General features: G+C 35.5%; 1 protein-coding gene across 1 annotated transcript in view; it reads right to left on the reverse strand.

Annotated features, from left to right (window-relative positions):
• DCHS2 (dachsous cadherin-related 2) overlaps positions 1-22,187 on the reverse strand; it is a 275,014-nt gene that overhangs the window by 42,609 nt on the left and 210,218 nt on the right. The window contains 4 exon segments of the mRNA XM_037830862.1: positions 2,061-2,918; positions 9,979-10,188; positions 10,370-10,504; positions 20,450-20,689. Of these exon segments, the coding sequence (XP_037686790.1) occupies positions 2,061-2,918; positions 9,979-10,188; positions 10,370-10,504; positions 20,450-20,689 (1,443 nt within the window).

Genomic DNA, 22,187 nt, shown 5'->3' on the forward strand with positions numbered 1-22,187 from the left:
GAGAAATGTTCACATTTGCATCGGAGATGAAGACTGGACTTAAAGATTCTATGATTTTATAAGATCAATTTCAAGACATTAATATATTGCATTTTTACTATTATGGTTTAGAAAATGTTTACTTTCTACCAGGCTTTGCTATGGAGTTGGGATGTATGCCTTTTAATAAAGAGGATTAGAAATATAGCTGTAAAAGAATATTTCATATTGATTAACATTTAACACTTACATGGAAGTCTCATATAATAAGAATACAGGCTGAAAATTTCAGACTAATTCTGGAAGTCACTATTATTTCATTTAATGAAAATAGTTGCAATTTCTTTTAATTATGTTTATGATCAATAAGACACCTTTTGAGTAAGCAACCCATGGTATAACCATAATTCAAAAGAGGTTCAAATCAGGTTAATAATCGGCAACTGAAGCTATGCGTAATATAATATTAAATACTATTTTGCCTAGAGAATGTTATATATATAAAATGTATAATAAAAGAAGAGGTTAACTATGAAACAAACTGCCTTAGTTATCCAGGGCTGCTATAACAAATACCATGGCTTAAACAACAGGAATGTATTATCTCACAGTTTTGGAAGGCATAAGTCAAAATCAAGGTGGCAGCAGGGCCACGCCATCTGTGGCGTTCTAGTGGTGGCTCAGTCGTAGCCCAGCTGCTTCCTCCATCACACAGCTCTCTCTCTCCCCCTCTGCCTCCTCCTCCCCAAATTTCCTCTGCTTAAAAGGGCTCCAGTCATATTGGATTAAGGCCGACCCTGATTCTGTGTGGTCTCATCTCAGCTAATAGCATCTTCAAAGATCCTATTTACAGATAAGTTCGCACCCACAGAACTGGGGCTTAGGACTCTAACGTGTTTGTGGAGGGCACGATTCAATCCATGACACAAATCAATTTCAGAAAAATGCAGGGTGTCTTTTAATGACAGGTTTATATAGGCATGGAAAAGTGAAATTGAACCACTCTAAAAGGACAAAATGAAGACAAAAATGACATGAGCAGGGAAACTTTATCCACCGAACTCCTCTTCTAAGCTCTGGAGCCCATTTGCTTTAACCCCTCGCTGGATGGAAGGATCCAAAAGTTCATTTCTCTATTCCCTCTTTAGATATAACTACCTAGACTGAATTTCTTTCAGTTCACAACTGTGTGCAAAGATAAAAGCTTTGGTAAAAAGGTAAAATTAAATTAATCTGTTTGGTTTTATTTTATGTTTCCCATTATGGCATAAATTTGAGTCAGGAAATAACTGAAAAAGAATTCAGCACTGTGAGAAGAAAACAGTAGAATTTAGCACTGTGAGAAGAGAATACAGTTCCACAGAAGCCTGTTCTGAGCTGTGTTATCCGCATAGAATTCTTTTAAGAATAGAAACTACTACATTGTTTTGAAAGCCTTTGTTGACTGTATCAAAATATAGCAATAACAATAATGATGATGATGGTAGTGATGGTTCATGTTTTTTACATGCTTTGTATGTATTAGGCACTGTTTTAAGTGCTTTATAGGAAGTAGCTCATTTGATCATCACAATAACCTAATGCAGTAGGCATGATTATTTTCCTTATTTTTACAGATTGGGAGACTGAGACTCAGAAAGGGTCAGCTGCCCAAGGGCACGTAGTGGCAGAGTCAGGATTTAAACCAACGCAGAGCTCAGTCACTTAACCACGATCTTACACTTCATCTTTCATTATACTTCTAAGAAAGCACTTTAGAAATGTACAGTTGTTAAGGATTCATATAATTTTAAATAAAAGGTTTTTTGAGATTACAAATTAACTGAAACTTCAAGAGCCCTGAAACACCTACCTTTCAATATTTTTACTATATTTTTGCTATCTTTAAAGGGAGATTTTATTCTATTGCATTTAAGTATATTTTTCTAAAAAAAATATTTTGGAAGAATATGACATACCCAAACTGGTTACACTAAAAATCATATAACTAAATCACAGTTGCACTCTTGTTGAATAATCCTTAGTTTTAGGCATTTTGTCAAAATATGTACAATATACAAAACACTTGAAAGGACACTCACCTGCATCACAGTTTTCAGTCACAGCCTCTTCATACAGATGGTGGCTGAAGGAAATCTTCACATCTTCCCCTTCCATATGAATGACCAGGAGACCACTGGTTGTCCTCATTGGGACCCCTTGGTCCATAACTTTTAACTGCAGCCAGATAGGAAAATATTCTGAAGATGGGTTTTGCTGAAGTTGAATTTCTCCTGTATATTTATCAATAGAAAACACTGACTGGGTTTCTGCAAAACTAAAAGTAACAGCTCCATTGGGCCCCAGATCTGGGTCATCAGCTCTCAGAGTGGCGACAGTCTGGTTTGCAGGTGAATGGGGGGAAAGAAAAATATCAAGGGGGTTCTGCTCCCAAATTGGTTCATTGTCATTGACATCAGTGACATGCACTTTTATAATTACTGTGGTGCTTCTTGAGTCCTGGACACTACAGTCTTTGGCCACAGCCTTAAACGTATGCTGAGACCTTGCCTCTCGGTCGAGGGTGTGGGCGGTTCTCAAAGTGCCTGCTATAGGATCAATGGTGAATGCTCCAGAAGGCTCGTCGGTCAGAAAATACTCAGTTTGCCCATTCAGGCCTTCATCTTCATCCACGGCGGAGAGCACGAGAACCACTGTCCCCACTTCAACATCTTCTCTCACTGAGGACTGGTAATGAAGCATGGGAAAGGAAGGGCTGTGGTCGTTGTCATCCAAAACCCTAATGTGCAACTGCATTGTAGAGCTCCTAGGAGGGTCTCCCAGATCAGAGCACAGGATGACAAGGGTGAAATTAGTGACTTGCTCCCGGTCCAAAGCACGAGTGGTTGAGAGTTCTCCTGACGTTTCATTAATAACAAAGTACTCATCAGTATTTCCATCTATTGAAGAAAACACATTCAAATATCATTTGAGTTGAAAAAGTAGCAGTCCCTTACTAGAACTATGCCTGTTCATTTGTTCATTTATTCATCAACAAATATTTATTTCTTGACAATTACATACTAACACTTTTGCAAGCACTGGAGATGTAACAGTGAATATGAGAGCCCCAGCTTTCATGAAACTTCTATTCTATTGGGGGTTAAAAAGCACAATATAATTCAATATGTATCTATTGATTCAATCAATAATTGAGAATGCTTGCTTAACTGATTTGCAATAGTCTGATATTTTTGTGTGTATGTAGTTACAACTTTTAAAATTCAGTTATCTTTCCTTTGGAGAGGATTAAAATATGTCTTTTTTAAAAAACAGAACAATAAGAGTCATGGATAAGAAGCAACATAAAATTTCCATTTTTAGATCTCAATCATAAATTAAAATTGTTGTAATTTTCCCCAGTATTACTCATTACAGATACTGCAATAAGCTTCCTCCTTCTATACCCGTGAGGGGTGAGCACGTGAGGGCTTATATGTAGCTCTGCAAGGAGTACCTGCAAATGGGGAGTTTTAAGGGTCTTTGCTATTAACTGAATTGTAGAACCTATTCTAGTATCCAACTAGTAGACAAATAAAAATAAAGACTATTATAACATTATTTTGCATATATCTCAGAATATACTTGAGAACTAAGTATTACTGCTGTAATAATACCACTTCTCACATTTTTAAAAATATGAACAAAGATTCTGAGGGCTTACATCTGTAACAAAGAAGAACAGGCATGGGCTTGGTGCTGTGCCCTTTCTTATTCTAGCAAAAAGTAATATGTATCCCCAGATTTATGAAATTATTTGGAAAACAAGAACCCATCAGTCTCATTATGACATACATTTCCAAAACAATTTTACTTTTTATGTTTAATAATTATTTGTTAAAATTTGGGATACAATGTTTTGCTGTTTTAATCTCATAATAATCGTAATAGTAACTCAATCCAAAATAATTTTTAACTTAGACTCTTACGTTCACTGAAATTTTTTTCATTTGAAAATTTCAATTAAATACATATTGTAATTGCATAAAAGTATAATAAAAATCAATAAGCAAAAAAGTTGATAACATTATCATAAAATTCTGTAAGAGAAATATGAATTCAAGAAGTACAAAATAGTGTAAAATTCATAACAGTAAAAAATACTGTTCATATATATTTCTAAAAGTAATTTGATTCAGGGACAAAGAAGGTCAACATATACTGATAAAGGGGTCAATTAAAAAAAAAGACATAGCAATTATACATATATATGAACCTAATAGCAGAGCCTGAAAATAAACAAAGCAAATACTGACAGATTTGAAGGGAGGAATTGACAGTTCTTTATTAATAGTGGGAGGCTTCCTTCAACCACTATCAATAATGGGTAGAACATGTAGATAGAAGATCAATAAGGAAATAGAAGACTTTAGCGATACTGTAAACCAAGTAGACCTAACAGACAAATGAGAACACTTCACCCAACAGCAGCAGAAAACACCCTCTTCTCTAGTGCAGATGGGTCATTTTCCAGGATAGAACACATGTTAGGTCACAAAACAAGTCTCAATAAATTAAAAATACTGAAATCATACCATGTATCTTCTCGACCACAATGAAATGAAGCTAAAAATCAGTAACAGAAGGAGAACTAGAAAATTCACAAATATGTGGAAATTAATGCACTCAAACAAGCATTGGGTTAAAGAAGAAATCACAAGGGAAAATAGGAAATATCTTGAGGCAAATGAAAACAAAAACACAACATACCAAAACTTACGGGATATGGCAAAGGCAGTGCTAAGATGGAAATTTATAGCTCCAAATGCTTACATTAAAAAAGAAGAAAATCCACAACAAAGCTTCTAGAGCTAATAAATGAATTTGGCAAAATGACAGGATACAAGATCAACATGAAAAAAATCAGTAATTTTTCCATATACTAATAATGAATAATCTGAAGAGGAAAGCATTCCATTCACAATAGCAATAAAAGAACAAAATATCTAGCAATAAATTTAACCAAAGTTGTAAAGATCTTATATATGGAAAACTACAAAGTATTGCTAAGGAAATCAAAGAATACCTAAATAAATGGAAGGACATTCTGTGTTCATCAATGGGAAGATTAAATATCATTGAGATGTCAAATCAAGCCAAAGAGATATACAGATTCAATGCAATCTCAATTAAAATTATAACACCCTTCTTCACAGAAATGGAAATGCCAATCATTAACTTTATATGAAGGGTAGGGGATCCAAAAAGACAAAGCCGTCTTGAAAAGGAAGAATGAAGCTGGAGGTTTCACACTTCATTATTTTAAAATTTATTACAAAGCTACAGTAATCAAAACAGCATGGTACTAGCACAAGGACTGACATATCGACCAACAGAATCTGACTGAGAGCTCAGAAATCAATCCTCACATCTATGATCAACTGATTTTTGACAGGGTGTGAAGTCCACTCAGTGGGGAAAGAATAGTTTCTTCAACAAATGGTGCTGGGTAAACTGGGAATCCATATGCAAAGAATGAAGGTGGATCCTTACCTCATGCCATATAAAAAAAATTGGCTCAAAATGGATCAAAGACCTAAATAGAAGAACTAAAATTATATAACTGCTAGAAGAAAACACAGGCGGCATGCATGTTTCCAAACATAGGGAAGTATCTTCAGGACCTTCTGTTAGGCAATTGTTTATTAGACTTTACACCAAAAACAAGAGCAATAATAGAAAAAACAGATAAATGGGACTTGGTCAAAACTAAAAACTTTTATGCATCAAAGGAAGGACTTCATAATTAAAGTAAAAAGACAACCAACAAAATGGAGAAATATTTGGAAACCACCTAGCCAATAAGAGTTTAATATCCAGGAAATTTAAAGAAATCCTGCATCTCAACAACAAAAAGATAAACAGCCCACTTAAAAAATAAGCAAAATACTTGAATAAACATTTCTCCAAAGAAGAGATACAAATGTCCAAAAAGCAAATGCAAAGATGCTCAACATCATTAGCCACTAGGGAGAGGCAAATCAAAACCACAATGAGATAGCATCTAACACCAACTAGAATAGCTACTATTCAAAAACTGGAAAGTAAGTGTTGAGAGGATGTGGAGACTAGGAACACTCTTTCATTGTTGGTGAGAATGTAAAACGGTGCAGCCACCATAGAAAACAGTTTGGCACTTCTTTGGAAAGTTATGTATAGAATTACAATATGACCTGACAATTCTACTTCTAGGCAGATACCCAAAAGAACTGAAAGCAGGGACTTGAACAGATATTTGCACACCAATGTTAAGAAGGCATTATTCACAACTGCCAAAAGATGGAAACAAATCCAAGTGTCCATCATAAAAGAATGGATAAGAAATAAGTGGTATATACATCCAATAGACTAATATTCAGCTATAAAAAGGAATGAAGTTATGATACATGTGACATGGATGAACCTTGAAGACAAGATGTTGAGTGAGATAAGCCAGACTCAAAAGGACAAATATTGTATGTTCTCATGATATGGAATAATTAGCACAAGCAAATTCACAGAGTCAGACACAAGAATAGAATTTACCAGGGTCCTGGATAGGGGTAGGAATGGGGAGTTAATGCTTAATTAGTAGAGACTTTCTGTTTGGGGTGATGACCTGTTTTAGTCATGGATGGTGGTGATGGTAGTACAACATTGTGACTATGCTTCACACCACTCAGTTACACATTTGGATGTAGTTACAAGTGGAAACTTTTAGGTTGCACATATGTTATTGGAATGAAACTTAAAAAAAAGGACTGTATAACAGAAACAATAAACCCTAACTAAACTATGGGCTATATAGTGAATAGCATAATTATAATATATTGTTTCATCAATCTTAACAAAGGTTCCAAACTAATGCAAAAATATTAATAATAGGGAAACTGTGTGTGTGAGGGTGGTATATGGGAAGTTTGTTCTTTCTGCATGATTTTTCTATAAACTATAACTTCTCTGACAAAAACATTAAAAAGTACTTTGTACTGGATACTTCAAAAAGGTAACAGATCAGTTTTATTTTAATATGTCAATATTTACAGTATGCTAGAAAACACATCTCTGTAACTAAACTTATGTTAAAGATGTTAGTTGACAAATTAAAAATATGTGGAAGGTACACTGTTTTTCAAGATTTTTGTAAGGAGAGGCCAAGCAAAAATAGTTGAAGACCTCTTGCAGAGATTCTAGAAGAAATTGAGCAATGATGGAGAGGGTGAGAAGGGAATGAAATGAGGTTCAGTTTTCGACACACTGATATTAGATTAAAAGATTGGGTCCTAAGACTTTCTGGAAAATTGTGAAACAATTTGAAATGAGGAAAAAGATTAATAAGTGTCCTTGATTTAAAAACTATTAGTGGATGTCATGTCTAACTTTCCCATCTGGGTTGACTTCCACCTTAAATATCTTTCAGCTGTTTTACAATTCTGAAAGTTGCTGAAAACTAATGATAATGCAAATCTTTCTTGTCTTGCAAGTTAATTGTGTTTGGTGGAACGCTATTGATTACTGTCCTAGACAGACCTGTTTGCATTCTTTATCCCTTCATATATATGTGTGTTTCTTAGAATTCTCCTTTAACTGATTTTAGCATCTTATTTGTGCATTCCTTAATTAATGATATAAATAAAATCTTTGGCACTTGTTCACTTTATATTTGTAAGACAGTCATAACTTTTACTTTTTAATCTATCAACAGGACTTAGATCTGGAAAGCAGATAGAGACAGGGAGACAACAGGGTACCAACGGTAGCTGAGGACAGTGACTGGATGAAATAGACAGAGAGACCCTATGAGAAAAGAAAATGGATAAATGCAAAAAACCAGGGGAACTCCAAGTACTCAGAGGATGGGATGCAGAGCAAACACACTGGATAGGGTTGCCTAGAGAGTCAGCCGAAGAACTGGGAGAAAGTGGCTTTCTGAAGGCCAAGTGGGACAAAGTTTCCAGGAGGGAGTGGCGCACAAAGGCACAGAGCATTATAATTAAGAACAGAAAAGGATCCATTGAGTTAAGCAAAAGTGTGATCCTTAGTGTCTTTTACAAGGGCCGTTTCAGTGTAGTGAATACAATGGTACACAGATTGCAGTAGGCTAGGAAATGAAAGAGAGTTAAAGACACAGAAAACAGATCGTAGACAACTATTTTGATTGTTAAGAAAAGGAGACAGTGAAAAGACTGGCATATACTTAAATACTGATGGGGAAAAGGCAGTACAATGGACACTGTTGATAGTAGGGAAAATATAAGTGAATGATCAAACGGAAGGCCCTTGCATGCAGCAAAAGAGATCTAGGGCAGGGCTGTTCAAAGTGTGGGCCGCAGAATGGTGCCAGTCTGGGAATTGTTTGTAACTGATTCCAGGAGATAAATACAGAAATTAAGAGTAAGAATTTACAACATTTTAGAGCAATTTGATAGAATAATTTTACAACCCCAGAATCTAATAATAATAACAACTTGAATTATATATGCCTTTTTTCCTCCTAGTAATTCCTATTTATTCTATTTTACAAATGTATCAGTGCACAAGAGATTGAAAATTAAAACAAAACAAAATGAAACCCTGCCCTGGTTTAAGAAGTTCTAGAAAATAGGTGGAGCTTCCAGAGGATGTAAAGTATCTCTTCGGCTGCAACAGGTGAGAAAGAGGTAAGAATTGGGCTTATTTACGTTTGAGGGGCTATCATTCTTCTGGATGGTAGTATGATAATACACATAAAATTTAAAATATATATGCCCTTTGACAATATAATTCTACTTACACTCACCATAAGAAAATGATTGTGTAGGTGTTGTTCACTACAGCATTTTCATAATTGTAACATTGTTCAATATCTAAATGACTATAAAAGGGGAAGGGTGAAATAAATATTATATAATGAGAAATAGACATCATTAGAGATGTGAATATATGTTTGTATTTACTAACATGAAAGGTGTATGCAGTATATTAGTTTTTTAAAAAGAGGTAATAATATAGCATATATAAATTATCCAATCTATGTAAAATTTATGTCTGCATTCACCAAGATTCATGGAAGTGTTTTCCAAATATTAAATCACTTATCTTTGCAAGACGTAAGATTTTTTGGTGATTATTACTTTTGTTTTTCATAAATTGTATATATATTCTACAACAAGTATATATCATTTTTTATGATCATTAAATGCAATAAAGCTGTTTTCATTTTGGAGTAAAATGGGTTATACATAGAACATATGGCTTGTTTACACAATTTTTCAGTTTTAAGCACATAGAGACTGAATGCTTCCAGAAGTTAGTTTCAAAACTATTTTCAGAAGACCTAAAAGCAGCTTCTCTTCATCAGAAGCAGTGTCTAAAGTCCAATACTCTCTCCTCAACTCTAGGATCATTCTATGTGTGCTCTAACATATATTAAAAATCAGATTGCTAATCACTTTGGTTTTTGGTGAATAAGATATGGTTCTCTCAAGCTGACTGTACCAATGCCACAGTTACTCTGTCAGAAATCCTTAAGCTTCTGTTCCAAAGAGAGCAATATCACAAAATTATTTGAAGGGGCAGAAGTTTCTATAGACCTTGATCTGTGGGGGTATGATTAAAAGTCTGAAATGTTACACTGGTTGCCAGCTCTGACAATCCATGTCTTCTAGGACCTTTTAATAAGGCCTGAAAAAAGTCTTGATTGCTTAAAATAATTAAAATAAATGCTCATATGAACAAAAAAAAATGTTCTCTGTTCCATTCGTACATCCACTACTGCAGTATAGATAGAAATCACAGTTGTTGAGGGCAGATTTTTAAAGAATGGGGGGGAGGTGGTTCGGGGTGGCTGTGGAAAGGAGTCAGAGATGGCACCAATCAGGACCTACCAGTTTGTGTTTTAAAGATTCTGCAACACATACCAATTACAGCATAATCACCACATAGTGTGCATCAACTCTTCATCCTAGTTGGATGGGAGGATTTGAAAAGGAAAATACTTGCCAATTATGTGATATTGGACAGCTCCATTATTGCCAGCATCCACATCAGAGGCCAAAACAGTGTAGACAACCTCCAGCTCTTGGTTTTCTGGAACTTCAATGTCATGACGAGGGCTGATAAACTCCGGTGCGTGATCATTTTCATCTTCCACAGTGCAGAGAACTGTCGTGGTGCTTGACAATGAAGGGATTCCCCCATCTCGTACAAGTACTGACAGGGAACACAAAGACGGAATGGACTGTGGCCATTCATTCATAACTGACATAATCAGACTTAAAGTAATCAGGCAGTGCTAGGTCAACAATATTTTAATTCAAGACACTCTCAAGATGTAAAATTCACCACTGAACCTCTGCTGTCTATTTTTTAGCATAGTAAAGGGATTCCTTACCTCTAAGGGTGAAGACTTCCTGAACTTCTCTGTCAAGGGTGGCAACTGTCACTACCTCTCCAGTGTCAGGATTTATCTCAAACAACTCGAAGGAAGCACCTGGCATGATTTCAAACTGAAGTTTGGAATTGATTCCTTAAGAAAAATATAAAGAAAAACTTAGCAATTATTCCTTTGGAGTACATTCATCTGTTTTCCTATTGCCTTTTCTATGGACCTGTTAGGTCATAAATGATTTAAAAGAAAGATGCCTAAATCACCTTTAAATTAAGGCAAAAACAAAATCTAAGACCTATTTTGGATGTCTTGCTAAATAAAGCTTTACTGGGCTGAAATGCATGATTTTCAAAATTCTTATGAGACTTTCCCACAGTGAATGTTAAGATATTTTTCCCTCCCATAAAAAAAATTCTTATGAGTGTGCAATTCTACTACTTATTCCTAATTACTCTTTCTAACAACCCAATTGTGATTTAATGACATAATTGTAACCTGGCAGGCAAATGACAGTTTCTGTAGACTGACCATCTATTTAAAAGCTTGTGCTCAATCATAGTACTCTGTTTATTCTCAATCACAGGTGGCTGGCACATGGAGTTGCTTGTGTGTGTATTTTTATATCGCTTTGTTTTTTCTACCTTAGTATTCAGTCACCTATCTGGAGTGAGAAATGTGGTCCCGCTTTATCACCCATTTTGAAAATAATTCTTCCTATAAATTTGTGGTTTCATTTCTCCCCTGGAAAGTATCATGTCATTTCCATCATCCCTTATGAAGATCATTCATACCACTAATTTTAATGAGTTTAGCCCATACCATTATATTTTATTTGCATTTTGCACAAGTTCCTTTCAATCAGTTTCCTATGTTCTTTTCTTAACTGATAAGTCTAGCTATATACAAGTAGGGTATGATACACTTTAATAAAAGATGAAGTATCATTCTTTTGGCCCTCACAAAAAAATCTTCAGTTATGAATTCATATCTTGCCAGTCATACATATAAGGAAATTTTCATCCCTCCATGGTTTGGTGGATAGAATCTACAACTGAGTGCTACAAGGAGTGGAATATAATTCTAGTCATATATAAGAATAACTACACATTTCCTCTTACTACTTCACTGGGAAGAGAAAGGATATTTGAGATAACCTACAGTGCACTTTAATCATTTTGGGGAAAAGATGTAATACAAGAGGATTGATACATCTAATATGGTACAGTCAGTGTTCACTAAAAATTTTCATTCTATCAGCAGGCATTAGGCTTATTATTAAATTAATGATACTTTTGATCATATAATGAACACATAATCTTTTCTATAGCTAAGACAGTATTTCTAAAAATTCCAGGTTGTTAAAGTTTATTACTTCTGCCTATTTCTGCCTACATTATAAAAATGTACCATCTTCCTTCTATTTTCCTTGTTCCTCAAATATCTGGTGGCCAACATCAGATGCCGTGCATCGTGTTATGTGCCAAAGGTACAGTAGTGAGTAAAACAAATACTGGCCTCTGCCTTCATGAAGCTTACATGAAGAGCAGCACCTTTTAGTTTTAGAACTTTTTCTTTTTGAAATAAATTCACTCATTTATTATATGATTGTAATGTCATACATAACATTGTATTATGCTGTACTATATTATGTATTTTATGTCAAATTATAGATATATTATACATTTTCAATCTCAACTCTAATCAAACCTAGAAAATGTCTTCAAATGTTTAAACATAAATTCAAATATTTATAGTTTTCCTTCATCCAGCTGTTCTTGTTATCCTCTAATGTCCTTTACTATTTTACCCAAAATTTCTCTGACTTTAGAGTCTGATTATTTCTACCTTTCTGTAGAGATTTTATCCCTAAGATAATAATCCACTCAACTTCTATTCCTCTAGTTTATTAAAAATAAATAAGACCTTTAATTATACACTTCCCCATCCCTAAACATCATAATATTCACACCAATAGGAGATAAATTTAAACTACATTACTATGGCTCATTTAGAATTCATTTAATGTCTTGCCATTTCATCCTCACATCCTTATAATCAATCCTAAAAAAAAAAAAAAAAAAAACCCACACAGTTTCCAAACTGAAAAACTAGAAAAAAACAAGAGAGATTATTTAGTCTAAAGCCATCAGTTTACTAAGCAAATTGAAAATCTGGGCCTGAAGATATTTAGTCACATCCTCATGAAGCATGGCTAGTGGAGGAAGTGTGTGTGTGCACCTGTGTGAGTGTGCATATTCTTAGACCTCAAGACCCGCAGTCCCATGTCCTCTGAATTTTCTCCCACTCCGGGATACCCGTCCTCAATTCATTTCTTTCCCTATCCAGCCCAGCCTCATGAGCTATCACTTTAGCAACCTTGAAAATCCCCTCCAGTCCTGTGGCATTTTTCCAAAAGTGGACTGGAGTGCCTCAGGCTAGGATCATCCTAACCATCTCTCTGCTCTATGTGCATATCCAGCAGTTGACTGGGGCTGGAAAAGATTTCATGGCAGCCTAGACTGGTACCTCTGGAATGTCACGGCCAACGGGCCATCTTTCCAAGTCTCCTTGGTCACCTCTTCCCACTCATGTCTCTTACCCAACAACCTCCTGACTCACTCTCACAGATTACTTCACTTTCTATTTCTCAGAGAAAAGGATGGCGTTGGGTGAGAACTCCCTCATCCTTCTGTGTCTGTTCTGCCTCAGTGGCAGAAGTCAGTCTTCAAATACTCTCTTGGACATTTCCTGTCAGTTCTTGTCTCCCTCATTAAATTTTTTCTTGAATTATTTTCTTCTGTAGCTATAAAAATCAAGTCTTTTGTCTTCTCCTTACAGCCAAGCTTCATTAAAAATAGTATCCATTTTCTGCAGCTAACTTCAACTTTCTTTCATTCCCAGCTACTCTTTCTACAGTGACCAATGACCTTTTTATGAAATCTACTGGCCATTTTTAGTTCTTACTTGACTTGTCTTTGCTGTAGTAGCATCCGATATTGCTGACTGTTATTGAAAGGAAACAGGGAAGGAAGGAAAGGAGGGAGGGAGGAAGGAGTTAAAAAAAAGGAAAAGCAAAAAATCTCTTTTTTTGGTTTCCTCCATGTCACATTGTTGTCCTACTTTCTGGCGTGGAATGTGGCTGTCTTGTACATTAACAACTAGATGCTATTATCACGTCATTGTCATCTCACTCTGTATATCCATTCTATCTCTCTCCCAATTCAATGACTTTAGCTTCCACCCACTTGCAGATGACACCCAGGTATCTGCATTGAACTCTACTTATTTGTTTGGTTGTTTAATCATTCATTCCTCTATGTGTGCATTTATGCGGCATACATTTAATGAGTGTCAGAAACTGAAAGTATACCGTTGAATAATGGATAATTATCTTGGTTCTCAAAGCTCTCCCTCTAGTGGAGGAGACAATTAAACCAAAGAATTATAGACTGAAGGAATATATGAAAGCACTAATGAAATGGATCAGGTAACATTTATCACAGGCAGATAGTTTGTCCATTAATTGACTGATTCAATGAACATATATATAGAAAGCGATATTAGGTGCCAAGGTACCATGCCGGGTGTTAAGAATATAACTGCTAACAAGAAAACAAATTCTCTACCCTTCAATGGATGCAGATAAAGCACTAGATGCAGGTAGGTAAGTAATTACAGTTCCACATGATAAGATATGACTGGGTAAGTATTAGCTGCTCTGAGGAACATACTTAGGGAGTAATGAAAGATTTTTGTATAAGCTGAGACCATAAATATAAATAGGAGTCACTAAGTAAAGAGAGAGGAGTGTTTGAATGCATTCAAAATAAAATCCAAACACCTTACCATGGCATCTGATATCCCATGTGATCTGGAGTCTGCCTACTTCTCCAACTATTTCCATTATATTCTCTCCCTCCCTATATCCTTGGCCCACTGGCTTCCCTTCTCCTCTATGGTTTGTTCAGTTGTTCCCTCCTCCTGTTCTTCCCCAACTTCATTACATGGTGTACTAGTTAGTTATTAAATGATCGTGCCTCAGATATAAATCCATTCTTCCGTACTCTGCCTTGTGATGCTGGAGCTGGGTATCTGCAAACCACAGTTGTGTATTCCCAGCTGGTTCTTGCTGGGGCTTGCCAAGAAAGGACACTAGAGTGATACTGAAAGTCAGGAGAGGAGATGGGACATCCTTCTTCCTGTTTGCTTACTGTCCCTATCAGCAAGGGCATTTCTCCTGGCAGCAGCAACTGGTTGTGACTTTCAGCCTCTGGGCACTCCCAGAACCAGGCTCTATGAGGCCTCTTTCCTCATTTCTTTCTGGGTTCTGATAATGCCAACCTCTTCCTGGTTTTCAGTAGCAGGGGTGATAGCTGCTTCTGACAGTTGATTTTGGGGTTCCCTCAATATATTCCCTTTTCACTTGTGCAGCCTTCCATCACCTGTGTTGTAATATCTAGTTTCCCTGACTTCATCCTGATTGATACAGTACTTGGCGTCAAGAGTGGACCTAGGTAACAGGGATTCTGGGATTGATTTGGTTTTGTCTTTGGCCTTGAATGCAGTTCTGAGCTCCTTGCCCACTGAATGTAGAATACTAGTAATTCATTACTTGCAGTGATAGAATGATCAACTAAATTAATATGTGTTTGACTATGATAAAGTGACTATTAAAGGAATAAGATCTTTAGAAGCCCAAATGGTGCTGATTTTGACCATATGATAGTAATACAGAATATGGTATGGAATCGTTGTTTCTGAATGTACTGGGAACTTGTGGAAAGAAAATTACAAGCTAAGGCTTTAAAACACATAGCTCAGGTAACAGAAAACCAGAAAGCTTCTATGGAAGCCCTAAAATTCATGTCCCTGAAAATCAGACCCAAATTGAGTGGCAGATACAGCAGGTACTTGTAAGGAGTTGCCTATTCACCTGAATACCCTTAACTGGATCAGATTTCAGCATATTGCAGGCAGCCACATGCAAATCTGAGTCAGAGGTAGCTTATAGCTTCAGAAGAATGGCAAGAGAAACCTGGAGAATATGTGTGGAAGTCAATTCTAAGGATGTGCAACCCATGAAGATAAAATATAACATAAGTTAAGGCTGGACTTATTGACAAGGTGTGCCCACCAGAGATTTTGAATTTAACATGTTGGTGCATAGAGTCATGTTTCGTGACAGTTTCTTTGGTTGAACACCTTGGCAGCCTATGGTCATTAAGGTTGAGATGCCAGATCTTTTCTTGCATAATAGTAAAGAATCCAAAAAAAAAAAAAAAATGGAAGAAAATGGCAATGTTAGAATGGATTTACCATGTACAACATGCCCACTGTCCTCCCCCCACTACATTTTCCAAGAGTTCAGAGGAGCATCCGTTCACAAAGACTGGGAAGGACACTGGTTAGAAGACACCAGCATCCTTGAAAAGCTCTATAATAGTTGCGATGGATGATGGTGCTATTGATCCCAGAGAACACCTTTTGAGAACCAACACTCTGCACCAGTTTGTAAGGTCTATCAGAAGTGATTTGCTTTCACCCAGCAGGAACAGCAGTACTTCTTTATGTAAACTCTTCCCCTGTCTGCCACAATCAGAGATGTTGACCATCTAGTATCCAATAGAACATCACATAGATCCACTTTCATGACATCATGAGAGTTGGATCTGATGAGCAGAAAGTAGCAAGCAACTTAGACATCTTAAATAGACACACGTGTTAGACCAGGGATCCACAAACTATGGCCACTGGGTAAATCTGGCCTACCACCTGTTTTTGGAAATAAACTTTTTGAAACACAGCCATGCCCTTTTCTTTATGTATTACCTATGATTGCTTTCTTGTTACAATGTCAGAATGAGCAAGAGAGACCATAAGGCCCACAAAGGCTAAAACAGTTACTATCTGCTCTTCACAGAAAAAAGTTTTCAAATCCCTGACCCAGAGTCAAGGGTGGGAGAGTGATAGAAGCAGAGGTTACAGAGGAAAGCTGAAGTCACTTTGTAAAATGCCTGGTTGTTAAGCAAAAAGATATAGATCTTTAACCCACAAACTACGAAGAGTTTATAAAGAATTCTTAATAGGGTAGTGCTGTTTTCAGATTTACATTTTAAGAAGATTATTTTTCATATAGTTCCTCACTTGTACAGTGCCCACACACTGAGACATTTCTAAAGTAAAAATGAAATCGTGCCTGATTAGTTGAATGAAGGAGTAAATAAGTGAATGAATTCTGAGGAGTGAAGACAAATTAAGGTGATAGATTTTCCAGTTTCTCAAAACATACAGTCAAAAATATTTACTGGACCCCTAAGTCATTTTTTGCACTATCCTGTGGACCTGCGATAAAAGAGTGAATAAAATATGTCCTGCATCCATGAGAAGTTCACAGCCTAGAGAGGAGACAGACAAGGAAACAATTACATAATTATAACACAATGTGGCATTAAGTGCAATCCGAATTTACGTCTGGGTGAATGAGGTTATAAGTAGCCATTATTCTTTTTTGTTCATTTATCTTTTGACCTTTCTGTAAATGCATTTATAATATGAATTTATGTAAAGAGAATTTAAATGGAGAGTGCCAACCAGATAATCTACAAAAGGCAAGCAGAACATATGAAGAGATTAGTAAAAATAATACAGGCTGAGTAGATGGTAGCTTCAGTTAGCAACATACTGAGGCCCAGAGAGGGACATTCAAGCTTTGGAGTCCTCAGTGGTCTGGCCCACCTTCAAATTACTCCATTAGGGCTTCGGTAGAATCAAAGTTGCTAGAACCAGGGCACAAGTCTGTAAGACTGGCTTGAACCTGAATTCTAAGGCTCTCTTTATGTGTTCCTGAATTGGAGCTGAATTTAAAGCTGTGGGTCAGATGCTGCTTGTGAAAGAAGGGGGGAGTGTGTCAATGAGTAACCACTAATAAAGCATGGAGGAACAGTTGATGTATACCTTACATAAGAAAGAGATAATACAGAGGTATACTACGCCATAAAGTAGCTGATTTTAACACACACACACACACATACACACACACACACACACAGAAGAGCCAATAAATAGTATACTATAGTGAGAAATTATTATCCAGAAAAGCAATACGTTCAGACATTTTAAGTATCCTTACTCCTTATTCTTTGGTCTTCTTAGTTGTACCCTCTGAGGATACCCCACAGTATACTATGAGGATAAAGCTGATAGCCCCCTCCCTGCCTAACAGTTACAGCCCAAAGACTAAGGAGCACCTACTTACCATAATTTATTCATTCATTCTAAGACACATTTTTTCCTCCTCACATTTTAACATTTCTTAAGTCAGATGCATCTTATAATTAATGGTGTCTTAGATTCGAGGAAATACTGTTATGGCAGAGCTTCTCCCTTGCTTGCAAGTGCAGGCTGTTGGTTATAGTTGTACATCAAGTACGAGACACTTTCCAAGACACCAAATGTAGAGGTTTTTCAAGAAAAACCCAGTTTGAGAAAACAAGTTTATGGAGTGAGGAGCAAGATATCACTATGTAATTCAACGTTTTTGTATGGCAATGTGCTGATAAATATTTTTTAATCACTAAAACCACAGCAAATTTATCAGCCAGAAGAGAATCACCTTCCCTGGAATGACATCCTTTTCTCAGGGGCCTAAAAGGGACTGTGGGCCAGATCCTTTCTCACTAATAATGGAATTCTTTTTGGTGGCACTAAATCCTGTAGCAGTTTTAATACCTTAGTTAAGACCTGGTAGTTGTTTTTCTTTTTTAACATGAAAAGAAATTTCTGTTAGAACTGTGGTGAGTCATACACCATAAACATTCAGTGTCCACATCCCCATGGGTTTTGAATGCCAACCAACACTATAGGCTTACATTAAAAAAAAAAAACACAAAACTACATTGTATAAAGCTAGAAAACATACGTTAAGCTTTCAAGTATTAAGTAATGCCACAGTATTTTTAAAAATATATATTCTATAAAGTAAACCATTCATAAATTCCAACGTGATGCCAGTTATGTTAAAATCTAGACTACGTCATTTAATTCTCATGCATAATCCTATTTAGTTGCTTTAACCCAACAAGCAGGGGAAACAAAAGATTGAGGAAAATATGTTCAAAAGCATATTCATACACACAAATTAACATGCATTCACATAATCACCTGCTTAAGAGATCTGGCCTCATTACAAACGCTGAGGTTTCCGGTAAATCAGAATTGTCTCCAAAACATGAGGATACATCAGACTCATGAAGAGATTAGTGTATTTTTCAAACATCCATAAATTCAAAGCCAGATAAACAATAATTTGGGTATCTAAATTCTCAGCTGACATACTTTTAATTCAATTTTATAAGTAACAATTACAGACTATTCGTTCTGAAAGAAAATAACGCCAGCACTAAACAACCTGACAGTAAAACTCGGAAAGCGTATTTATGATAATCATCTTTAGTTGATATATGCGAAAAATTGAGAGATATTCTTTTCTCTCTCCTCAGACATCAAAGCAAAGGAAATACTTTTGTTAGAGTCTACCACAAAAAAAAAAAAATAATATAAAGTAAGGCCAAGAGGAAGGAAGATTTTATAGACCTCAATGATTGCTAAACACATATTGGCAATAGTTACACAGTATGCTTGTATACTTTAGGAAGTGTTTTTTGGGTTCCCCAGAGCCCTGTGTTGCTCGGTTGGCAACAGAGAACACTCTCAGAGAATTGTACTGAACTGGTATTGGGGTGAAACATAAAGCATACGTATATTCTCCAATGTTTCTATCACCCTAAAAACGATATTGCCAGAAATGTGCTAAATAAAGTCTTTAAGCACAGGTTGAGACAAACAATTTTTAGCATGCTACACTTGTGTCTTTGAAAACAGTAAGAAATCCTCTTTGGTCATACTGCCCCACTCTGGTCAAAAGAGAGAAAATTAGGTTAGCCCTTGAAAAGAACACCTTCAGAGCACCGCATGCAAATTCATGTAAAAAAGCATTTCATTAAAAGATGATGATTTCTAACAGGGCAAAAGCATCCAAATGGTATATAATTTACTATAAAAACTCAAGTAAATGCATCTTTTCCTCCTTTAATTAATAATTCCAGAGAAAAATGCTATTGTTAACACTATAGTTTCCATGGAACATCATTATAATTCTTGCAAGAATAAAACAAATATCATAATTCTGACATGTAATGCCACTTGCTATGTTCAAATGTGAATTTTAAAAAGAGTGGTTTAGTAAAACTGTTCATATTAATTTAGATGCAAAAATTCAGCACATGCTGATAATGGCCGATATTGTGCTATAATTTTAATAATTATTTTGTTTCAAATTAAAACATATTATTAAAAATTAATGAATATTAAATGTGAAAAGAGCCATAGGCATATTGAAAAGCAAGTCAAAGAATTTTATAAATTCATAGCCACAGTAACTGTTCACTTCATAGCCATTTGTGTCCAGACACACTAATAATAATAGTAAAAGTGGAAGTTAACATTTAAGGACTTAATCGTGTCAGACAGTGGTCTAAGCCTTTTAAATGTAATAACTCACTTCAATCTCACAACAGAACTATAAGGTAAGCACTGTTATCCCCATTTTGCAGATGAGCAAACAGAGGCACAGAGAAGATAAGTAACTTGTTCAAGGTTTCACAGCTAGTGAGTGATAGTGCTAGGATTCAAACCCAGGCAGTCTGACATGAGCATCCTAGGCTCCTTCACTATCCTACATGAAAAGGAAATAAAGAACCAATTATCTTCCTGAATTCAGAGTATAACTATTAGACTCTGGAAAAAAAAGTGATACCTTGTCTATACCTCTGCTTATTAACATGAGCAAATCAATAAATTGTATATTAACTAGGTATATAACACTCTGCTATAAATAATAATAAATATCAGTATAATAAATGCTATATTTAAAAGTACGCATCATCTGTACACGTGCATGTGTTTTTACATGTATGCAAATTAAAGAGGTATTAGAAGTTGGAGATAACCAATGACTTTTCATTTAGTTTAAATTACGTTGATTATAAATTTGAGTGTGTTTTTTTTTTTTTTAGCCTTAATTACCTGAATCTCTATCCATAGCTTCAACCTTTGTGACAAACTCTCTTGGATTTTGGTTTTCTTTAACTGAAGCTTTATACAGGTGTTGCTTAAACACTGGTGCCTCATCGTTTACGTCAAGAACAGTGATTGTCAAAGTCTGGGATGAAGACAGTGCTGGTGTGCCATCATCCCATGCAAGAAGGGTCAGAATGTGCTGTGGTTTGACTTCATAATCCAAAGGACAAGTTGTAGTAAGAAAACCTGTTTTGAAAGAGAAGAAAAATAACATGTAATAAATATTCTAGAGAAGTCATGCTTACTCTACCTACGTCTCGCTTAACTAACTTGATAAAAATTCAGAAGAATTCTAAAGAAAAACTGTTAAAGAATGAAACTTATTAAGCCAAATTATATTTATATATCATCTAGAATTTTAAAAGATAATATTTATTAGTTAGAAAAGTCACCCTGATTTAAACTATAAGGGTGAAGGAGAAATAATAAATAATTTACCATATACCATTATCTACCAAGAGAATAGCATCAAAATTATCTATCCACCCATCTAACCTTCATTTAAAAGATATTTAGGATATTTATTAACAATAAACATATTCCTGTCAAATGACACTTCACATTTAAAAGTGATCAAGTTACAAAAATGTGAGTATGACTACACTCTTTAAAGATATTTGATTTTTGTCAGAGAGTTATGGTCTGTTTATACTTACTCTCAGTTAACTGTCTTTTTAATTAACAATAAAGAGTGAAGACATTATGACTCAGACAACAATAAACTTCATGGACAAAACATGTCTCCAGCCTACTGCCATTTAGTAAAAACCAATATGAGAAAAATTTGAAAAAAACTTGCCCACATATAACTGTTATATGCATATTTTTCTTTAAGGATTGCTGCTTGCCTCTCTAAAACATGTTCATCCTATAAGAACTTATATTTAAATAATTAAAGAAGAGGTTTACTGATTCAGATTTTACAAAATAGTTTTTCAATAATTACTCATCACTTTATACTTTATAGCCAAAAGCCATTGGAAAACTCACTACATCTTTTTAATAAGATATGAGCCTTGTGAGAGAAAAATGAATCCATCTCATATGAATGCATTCAACAATTATCCTTTCATATCTTTGAAAAGTATCTCAACTGAAACAGTTACTGCAATTGTTCAAGAGTCATAACTACAGTACAAGGACATAATTCTAATTTTATCTGTTCTGTTTAACAAACTAAAATAGACCTTCCTTAGCCATCTTGTAAAACAGGTCCTCAGAGAGACCAGTTCTAACAGTAATCAGCAGCCTATGTCTGGACTGTATCTCTGTCAGTTTGGGCATTTAGATTGTGTCCACACAAGCCTCAGAGTGGAACCATATGTACAGGATTTAATAAATATTTTGATGAGAATTTCCAACAGAATATAGTCAGACTATGAGCATTACTTCCAAATCCTACACGCTCAGCTCCATTCCAAATAGTGCTCTAACAGTTGGGTCAGATGGTTTACATCTGAGAGTTTTTCTACGGCTGGTGCAGAAACAACTTATTTTTATAGGATGAGATAGTAATCTACTTATTTTTCAGTATTCCTTTAAAAAGAGGTGCAAGGAGGTCCTTTTCCAAATTCATAATACTTCGTACAGAAAATCCAACTACATCAAAAGTGTTAGTAGATGTTATCTGGAAACATGGTGATGTAGGACAAAGTGACAGTGAATGACACTCCTACAGATTACT

This window comes from Choloepus didactylus, chromosome 3 (genome assembly GCF_015220235.1).
Source record: "Choloepus didactylus isolate mChoDid1 chromosome 3, mChoDid1.pri, whole genome shotgun sequence".
NCBI classification, from domain to species: domain Eukaryota; kingdom Metazoa; phylum Chordata; class Mammalia; order Pilosa; family Megalonychidae; genus Choloepus; species Choloepus didactylus.